Source organism: Teleopsis dalmanni, chromosome 1 (genome assembly GCF_002237135.1).
Source record: "Teleopsis dalmanni isolate 2A chromosome 1, ASM223713v2, whole genome shotgun sequence".
NCBI lineage: Eukaryota > Metazoa > Arthropoda > Insecta > Diptera > Diopsidae > Teleopsis > Teleopsis dalmanni.
The window spans coordinates 158576173-158586123 of record NC_051846.1 but is presented as its reverse complement, the minus strand read 5'-3'; the positions used below and the strand labels follow the sequence as shown (position 1 = coordinate 158586123).

Here is a 9951-nt window from a genome sequence, read left to right as displayed (position 1 = left end):
AATCTAATAAAACGTACAATGAGAGTTTTTGAAGATTTAGATTTCTTTAAAGATACGAACACCGAAAATTAAAATTGTCATTTCATTGTAGACAAGAACTGAAATAGCTTTAGTTTATGAATGTGTCATACTCTGACTCTAATATAAAATTTATTTAAAGTGATAATAATAAAAAACTAAAACATATATTTATTCTTTATATATTTATTGAAGTATATCGACTGAGTTGATAAATAACTTGTATATAGTATTAAATTTATAGGAAGTATATGGTACTTCAATCAAAAAAATCAAATCAATGTAATTATCTATTCTACCCCTCGAAATTAAAAAAACGTCTACATTTAAAGTGTTAGCTCTTTATTTATTTGATTATGAACTCCTTGATGATTTGAAGTCACGTATAGAAAAATATTATTAATGAAGAGAATTTTGGGACTTTTTAAACCAAATTTATCTGTGTCATACAATTGAAATATATATCCTATTTGTTTTCTTTTCTTCTTAACTTTTGATATTTATTGCCTATTATTGCATGATTCCGACATAACCAAATATACCAGTCGCGATTCCTTATATAGGCTAATTAATGTCGTCTATAAAAATTTCATATCCACTCGTTTTTTTAACTAGGGACGGTTATTTATATGTTCTAGTTAAAGTCCTGTTTAAATATTTTACTTGTGTTTGTTTTATTTATTATATTATAAATTTATAATACCATCTATACGATTTTTTATCTGCTTTTGTTTCTACTTATTGAAATATTTTTGTAGTATTGGAAGTAAGCTTATCTACTAAAAGTTTTATTAGCAAGACAATTTGTATAAATTTTTTGTGAAAAAAAATACTTAGTATCCCTTAGACTGACTCACTATCTTTACTGCCTTGCTTCAAATTATATGAGGACCTCATTAAAGCCTATTTAAATCTGTACCTAAACTATAAAGTCTGAAATTGATTGAATCTAAAATTAGTTTTATATTTTCCTCACTCTCATTATAATCTACAATTTTCTCCATTGTTTTAATTTTCTGCTTATGTTTCCTGTCGGGAATGAATTTTGATTACGAAATATAAATCCTATAGACCTTTTCAATTTTGCTTTCTTCGTTGATATATGCTTCCAGCTATTAGTTTCAATCTCAATATTCATTTTTAACAGCTTAAGAGCTGGTTTTATAGTGGATCAAAGTGTCACATAGAGGCTTTTGATGCTTTCCATCAACTGAAAAACGATTATGTACTCGTTTCTAAAAGAGTCAATTAATTTTAATATACTTAATTTTATTTCTCAATTACCATTAAGATGGCTTTATACGTCAAAACTTATATGGAATTTATTTATTTTATATATATAACTACATACGTAAATAAACTTTTATAATATATCAATTAATTATGTATAGATAAATGTAGAGCTTTATATAAAAATCTTAATATATATATCATTTAAATATAACTTAAATATTTATTTAATTGTTAGAGTGCAATTGTCGCAATCACATCTATTTGATAAACATGCTATATTGGCGTGTACCGATAAGTGGTTAAGGTAGCTCAAAATAGCCGACTCTACAAAAATCCGTATCTATATCTGCGTGCCCGTAAGATTAGAATCGCTCCACTGTGAAAAATATAAAATTTTCGCATTCAATATCGTTTTTCTTATTTTTTCACATTATGTATTTGTTATAATTTAGTACTTGGTTACCTGCTGTGCAATCATGTTTTTATTAAATTTTTTTCTTTGCAAAACAACTGTTTATATATTTGTTCTATATTTTAAACAAATCAAATAAAAAAATGTATAAATTATATTTTTTATTATAACATACATACTAATCATATCTAGTCTATGGCAACTTGTTGAAAATATGCAACGTGCTAGCAGGAGCAGATATATGGTACTTATAAATGAGATCTCAGATAGCAACTTCAAGTAAAATTATCGCGATATGACTGTGATTTATTTTAAAATTCGCAAAAAGAAATTGTTTAAGTACTTATAAAGTATTATTTATAAAGTAATAATTGCTATATTATTATAAACGAACCTATAAAATCCATTTATATTTTGAAGAATATTTTTTCTTTTACGTATTATTAAACGTTTACCCACTTTATGTGAAATCACCACAAACTTATTTCATTCTCAATAAACAGGAATTTATATATAAAACTGTTAAAAATTTATATATGAGCAGATGTTTATAATAACTTTTTTAATTATTAGTTATTATATTAGTATGACGATGGTATAAGTGATGTAATTCAATTTAAAAATACTGACAGGTCTAAATAAGTTTAAATCTATTGACTTATTATAAAAATCATTAGTTATTGCAATAATAAATGGTTTTTAATAGATCACATCTTTCAATCAATTTTATACATACTGACTCTATAAAGTGTAGAGTCAAATAACTTCCCTTCTTGTCAGCTTGTTTAAGCAATTGTCAGCAACTGCCAGGAAGCAAGTCTAAAATCTTCTAGCTTTCGTTGAATTGAATGAGGACTCGAATCTTAAACCAAAAAAAATTTTTAGTGGTATTTATATATCTTAGAATATCTTAGCAGATTTTCTTTGATTCATACCTATATTATTGAACTAAATAACATTACAAAATTTCTCAAAAAGATTAACTTGTTACGGATTTGCATAGGGGACTTTCTCTATGTCTTGCACTATAATCTAATCCCCTCTTTCTGTCTCAATGAATTACTTCTACAGATGCAAATTCAAATCGAGAGAACAACAATTTTTTATTCAAAAATTTAATTTATTCTAATTTACTGTAATTTATATTATTTAATGTATATTCGAAGATATTCGAAGATATGTGTATTGAAGATATGTTCTATGAAGATATGTGTTTAAAATTTTCAGTACGCACATTGGATCCTGGTTTAAAAAATGAAAGAAATTGTAAGGTTGAAGGCAGGAAGGAGCTGTCAAAGAGTATTTTACCCGAAATTAATTAAGCCTTCAAATCGGAACCGAACCGAAAAACGAAAAAATCTGATATTTTTGCTGGAACGAAATTCGGAACCGAACCGAAAAAATATATCGGTTTAGTACCATATAGTTTGGTATTTATTCATTCACGCAAATTTCTCTTCAGATGTTTTCATTTATTTATTTTATTTTATTTTATTTATTTACATTTATGTATATTTACTTAAATTATCGATGATTGAATATTTTATTCAACGAACTGAAAACCGAATTTTTTGCCGGAGCGAAAACCGGAACAGAAAAAATACCGGATCATACCCCTGTAATAAATTTGTAGTTACAAAAAATAATTTAAAGATAATTTTGCTGAAAATTTGTTTAGAAAACGTCATTTGTGTAACATTTTTTTTGTTTGTTTGTTGTATATTAAAACTATTATTATCTTGGGAACACTTTTGTTAGAGAGTTTACAGTCATCACCATCACCTTTAATGCACTATTTTTCTGTTATTGTTCTTTGAAGTGAACTATCTACTGTTTTTTCTACAAAAACGTACAGATATGTTGATTTTGACTTGCATGCCTTCGTGAATTAATATGTCATTGAAAGAACAAATAGTAGATAAGTCACTTCAAAGGCTGACTTTAAGAAAACGCCGCATGATAGAAGAACAATTCTTCACCAAAAAAGGTTTGCCAAATAATAAGGTGTAGTTATATGAAAACACATATGTTTAAAATATAAAATATGTTTAAAATATTTTCCAAAACCCTTGATTTTGAACCATGGTGGTTTTTGAATCCATTCAAGACCTGTTAAATATTATTTAGTGGTTCCGAACTACACAAATTTGACTTACTAAAAAACAATTAATAAGTCATTAATTTATTGGACCGAATATCTTCTTCTTGGATATACTTTTAGGACGCCTTACGGAAATACGATTTCTTTCATATCTTGAACCAAGAATTTAGGGAACAATTCCTGGAAACACCCAGTATAAATTATTTTTATCATAACATGAAGCCACAATGAAATATTAGACAAATTATTTTGATTATAAATAAAATGATAAGATTAGAAGAAGATATTTTAAGATTATATATAATTAAGTAACTGTTCCATTTATATATATATATTATACACTGTTTTATCTTAATGTGTATAAAAACAGAAGCAAGATGATTATATATGGTGGCATAAAAATATAAAGAGTATGTCATTGAGTTAAGGAAATTTGTAGTATCAAGTGTTGAATTGATGTCAAATAGCACGGGTTTTATTTGTTAATCAAATATTTTTTTTTCTGGAAATACTTATAGTGAACTAAGTGTGAAATTCTGTAATACATATCTGACATTATAAGCTGAAGAAAAGATAAAATACTTATCTTTTATTATCACATTTTCATTCTATTGTTAATTTAGTTAGTTTATGTCTTTTGTAGACTAAAGAGTGTTTGAACTGGAGAGCTCTTCTACTTTTCAAGATTTTAAAATAGTTATTAGAAATAGTAAAAGTTATTAATATTATATTATATTAACAATAATTATATAGATATATAATATTTTAATGGCGGTTTTTTATAAAGACAGTCCTATATAAAATTAGTACATAAGATAACAAAAAAAGATTGAAGTAGACTAATAGTCTTCGGGGTAATGGAATTATTTGATTATGGCAGTACAAAGCAGAATATTGATTTAGAAATATTGTATTGTTTATTCCTTCAGTTTATTATATGTTAGAGTAATTTGGTTACATATAGTCGTGATATTTTGATTTCTAATACAGATAAGCAGCATTCTTAATTTATAAGATTTAAGCATAATAAGTAATTTTATAGTGTGTAATGCTATGGAAACTGGTTGATAATTTCGGGTTGTTCAAGATCTGGTTAACGTTTCTGGTGTAACATTTTTGAAATCTCTTTTATCTCTCCTAAATAATCAGAAATATATGTTTGACTTACTACCAGAACAGTTTGTAATATGGTAACTTCACCTAACGCCATTGATAATTCATATTATTTTACTTATCTTTTATGAGGAAAGATAGATTACGCTAGTGTGTAGAGTTGATTGCTGGGAAAAAACCTACTAACAGAGTTAATTTTACAAAAACATAGTCGGCAATGTGCAAAAATTGCAAAAAAAAAAAAAGTTGGAGAAATTAACAATTATTATACGTCTCAGATAAATATAGAAGTTGCTTTAATTAATTTTCTAAAATTAGTCAACATCGTAATGATAACCAAAGAAAGAAACATACTTAACGTATTCTCCATTCATAAATTCATACAATTTAGATTGCTTTGTTTACTCTGTTGTCAATGAGTTAAAGAAGATACTAGATAAAATGATCTTTATACAAAATTATATATTTAGTCAATCTTAGAATTCAGTAGCATTTGTGCTAAAAGATAGTAGCACAAATGCTATGATATTATATATGAATTTACAACTCATATAGAACGTGATGTTGTTTAAAATGAGAAAAATATATGACATCTTTAGTGGTAAAAAGTTACATATTAACAAAGACATGTCGCTCTTAAAAGTAATCCAGAAACCTATGGCAGAATTTTACGAGATTTGTTAATTAATGCAATGAACTTTATTGCCTTAAACTCAATATCTCAATTTCTAACATAAACTGTATGGATATTTCATGGTTCTTCAATAATATATACAAACATAATTATAGAATCTTTTTTTGTAAATTGTTCGAATATGAAAACACTATTGGTGGTTTTAGTGGAATATTGGCAACGTCCGATAAGTTATCTTTCGACAGTATTTGTAGATTATTTCATCTTGTAAAAGCAGATAAGGGATTTAAAAGAAGGAGTATGCTTTCCCCATTCTTTTGGTGTTTTCACATTTGGACTGTGTTTTTACCATTATTACTTATGTGAGTACAGGGACAGAAGTTGTACTTTTTCTATATGAACGCAATCAATTAAAAGTGACTCTGATAACTCCATCTCAATCTATTTGTATACTCGTATAAAGTAAGTTTAATAGTAAGTTTAAATTAGTGATTATTTTAATAAACGCGAAAATTAGGTTTTGTTAAATGAACAACATAAATACTACGTTAGTCACTACGTTAGTGGGTTATTAAGTAAAACAATCGTAGTTTATTCAGATGTTTTATATTGTCTCATGTCAAAAGTAAATACGAAATTTCAAGTTAAGATATAATTTAAAAATGTCATATATTGGAGAGATTTTTATCAAGTGTATTTAATATTTTACTATTTAGTACATTATTAAAAAAAAAAAAATAAAAAGTGATTATTAAATATTTATAAAAATATATATACATATATATTACTTTTAGTCAATTTTAACATGAATATAATTATATATTATATTGTATATTATTTTATACTTATACCTACGTCGTTTTAAATTTTTTTAATTTTTGTTGTAGAGTTTTAAAACTGCTAAATTAAAAAATGTATTCACTATTTTAAGTGAATTTTAAACTGAAAGTCACAAATTCCAATTTTTGAAGAGTCATCAAAACGTTTATTTTGCTTTTATGACTATTAGTAAATATATTTTATTGTTATGATCTTTATAAGCAACTTATCCCCACTATCCTTAATAAATTTTCTCATATATTTTCTGATGAAAATTTTTTTTTATATATTTATGTATATGGAAGACGTCATAAATACATATGGTTATACAGTTAAACTTTTATAACTCAAAGTCCAATTTTGCAAAGAAAATATTTGACTTATGTTAGATAATTTTTCTATTTTTTTTTATTTTTTAAAAGAAACTAGAATTACATTTCAAGATATTAATTTATTTGCAATCAAATAAAGCATAGAAGTTATAGTGAAGTAAAATATTCAGAAAATAAGGTTTGCGACTATAATTTTTTTCTTATTTTCAATAAGAAGAAATTCCACTTTATTTATATTCTTATCACTATCAGTTGTAGTATTATTCGTTTGCAAATATAAATTCAGAATATTGAATGAGTCTTGTACTTCACTGTTGGAAGGCAGATGCTCTAAAATGAGATCTAGTAATTCAGAACTATAATATCGTTCAGAACTATAACATCGTCAATAATATCGTTATCTGTAGGAAAGCTTAATATACAAATTTCATTTTCAAGCTAAATATAATTGTTAAGAGTAGCATTGGAAGTAATTTTATTAAGAAGTAGCATAAAAAAAAACAACATTAAAATTAAACATTTGGTTTGGAAAAAGGGACTTCCCCTAATAGCAAAATGCATTTATAATTAAAATAAAAATTCGACTTATAAAATGTACTTTCTCATACATATGTATATCTATTGGCACGGAACAAAATTTTTATTTGAGTTATAGAGAAATTCGAATTATAGAAGTTCGAATTATGGAAGCAGAATTGTATGTAATTTGCTCTCTTAAACCTTGGTGCACTGTTTTATGGAAGTTTGACTGTATTAAAGATAAAAAATTTTTTATATAAATTTAGTATAGTAATTTATAGTGTTATAGTTTATAGCACTTTAGATTTTTTGACAGAGTGGCGCCAGATTACTCTGAAATTAACAGCTGTTTTATATGATTTGACAGACAAAATGTGAATTGATTTATTATATACATATGTATGTTTGTGAAAAATATTAATGTCTAACATGAATAAAAAATGTTAGATTACTCCAAAAATACTCGATAAGACAACAAAATTTGACATATCAAGAGTAAATCTGAAAGGAATCCAAATTTACCAATCGAAAACGCCATATGTTATATGATAATTTATTTAGTATATTATATCAATTATACTTAATTCTATTTATTAGTTAATTTATATTGCAATTTTTAGCAATGAATTTTTAATTATGTTCAGTAGAGTTGAGAAAAAAGAATCTTGTCTTTTGTTTCAATAATTAGAATATTATTAGAAAATAAAAATGATATATTTCTAGAAAAAAAACAATTAACCTTTTCACAACCTTTTGTTAAAAAATATATAAGATAATTCACCACCTGATGTATTAAAATACTTTGGTGTTATAAAGCACTGAAGAATTCGCTTTGAACATCATCGACTAATAAATTTGAATATTTCTAGAAATATGATTTGCACAGATGTTTCAAGTACTTCAGTTGTCAGTTATCTACAGACCTTTGTTTAACTAAGTAAATACACATTGTTTTGTCGGTTCAGATAATTCTATTTGTATCAACTGAGTTGTATAACTCTTTCAGAATTCAATCTAGCACTGTAGTTACTTTGAGTGAATTATTTAGCGTAGTCTGCATTTTATGTTGAATAAAGGTTTTTGATAAAAAAGAGATTTCATTTCAGTTTTTAAAACATGTTGAATTAAATAAACAAAAGAAAATATATTTTAATATTTAGTTTTCGTTTAAGTTGCGACTGTAAAAGTGTTCTACTAAGAAATTAGTAACAAAATTTAATTTATTTTATTATTTCACCTCAAAATAATTAGAATTAATTTCCAAACAAAATGTTTAAAAAACGTGGATTTCAGATATTAGCATTTATAACATTTATTAATTTTATCGCTGTTATATTACTGAATTTTGGTTTTATCAATTTTTCTACAAAAATGCATAAACTTATATATCCGCAAGAACTGAATTTGGACACATCAGTGAAAGGTAATGAAAATTAAGTGCTTTAGAATGTCAAATATCTAATAAGTTATTGTTTAGAACCCACCTTTGAAGAAATGGTGAAAGCGGTAAATAAGGAATTACCTAATCTACCACTGGAGCTTCATGTGAAAAATCGCTACAGAGGTTTTCGTTTAAATAGCACATGCGCTCCATATCCAGAAGTACTTGAAATACAGTTTCATAATAATGTCTATCAGCAATATGCCAACTTAAATGTGACATTTGAATTATTTGCCGCATACTATGACAATCGTACCACAGTGCCACAACATCCTGTAATACGTATATTAGCAATGATAAATCAAATTGAAGAGAAATTTCCCACAAGTTACTGTCAATTGTGGTATGAAAAACAAAAGGAACCTATAATTCTGCCCATAATAGAATATTTACCAATTTGGTATAAATATTGGGGCAATAAACCTAACCACTTATATCCACACATGTTGACCTGTGTGCTGCCAAGAGATAAAGTTTCCGAAGTTCCGCAAAGCATATCAATTGTAAATAAAGAGTGTGATAAAGCTACAAATCACCTGAAAGTCGTATATGAACCACCATTGGGAAGGAGAACAAAAGGTGGCTTTGCAGTTTGTGTTAAGGGATTTATGTTCCCATTTGCGGATATGTCAGCACGTTTAGTAGAGTGGCTTGAAATGATGCGTATACTGGGTGCTCAAGAAGTAATTGCTTACACATTGACCATACATCCAAACACTACTAAAGTAATAGATTATTATAAGAAAAAGGGTTTCTTAAGAATGTTTCCTTATTCTTATGCACGTGGTGAGCCTGTATACGCTAATTATCAGCGTTATATTATGAAGGAAGATTACTTGAACATGGTACTAAACGAAATGTTTCCATACAATGATTGTTTGTATAGAAGTTTATATAAATATGATTATGTGGCTGGTATTGATATTGATGAAGTGATTATGCCAATGGGTAACTGGACATCATGGTATGATATTGTTGAATATAGTGAAAAATTTCGAAATTCAAAATGTAATAGTTATGCAAGCATTTGTTTTCGAAATGTCTATTATCCAAGGTACGAAGGTCAGCCTCCATATTCCACGGATATACCGAAATACTTTTATATGTTACAGCATGTGAAAAGAGTTGAGAAACATTTACCTTCTGGTATGGCTGCCAAATGTCTACATAACACAAGTGATGTCTTGACACTGCATAATCATTTCAGTATGAGTCGTTTGGGTTGTTATGCATTGGATATTAATGTAACTGAAGCTCAGCTACAGCATTATAGAGAACCGGACGATAAGAAAACTTTGAATACCAGTGTGGTGGATGCTAATATTTGGC

General features: G+C 26.5%; 1 protein-coding gene across 1 annotated transcript in view; it reads left to right on the top strand.

The window, feature by feature from the left end:
- The first annotated feature begins 8552 nt into the window (after nucleotides 1-8552).
- LOC119666552 overlaps nucleotides 8553-9951 on the top strand; it is a 1995-nt gene continuing 596 nt past the window's right edge. The window contains exons 1-2 of the mRNA XM_038075834.1: nucleotides 8553-8604; nucleotides 8659-9932. Coding sequence (XP_037931762.1) covers nucleotides 8553-8604; nucleotides 8659-9932 — 1326 coding nt within the window. The remainder of the gene's footprint in view (nucleotides 8605-8658; nucleotides 9933-9951) is intronic.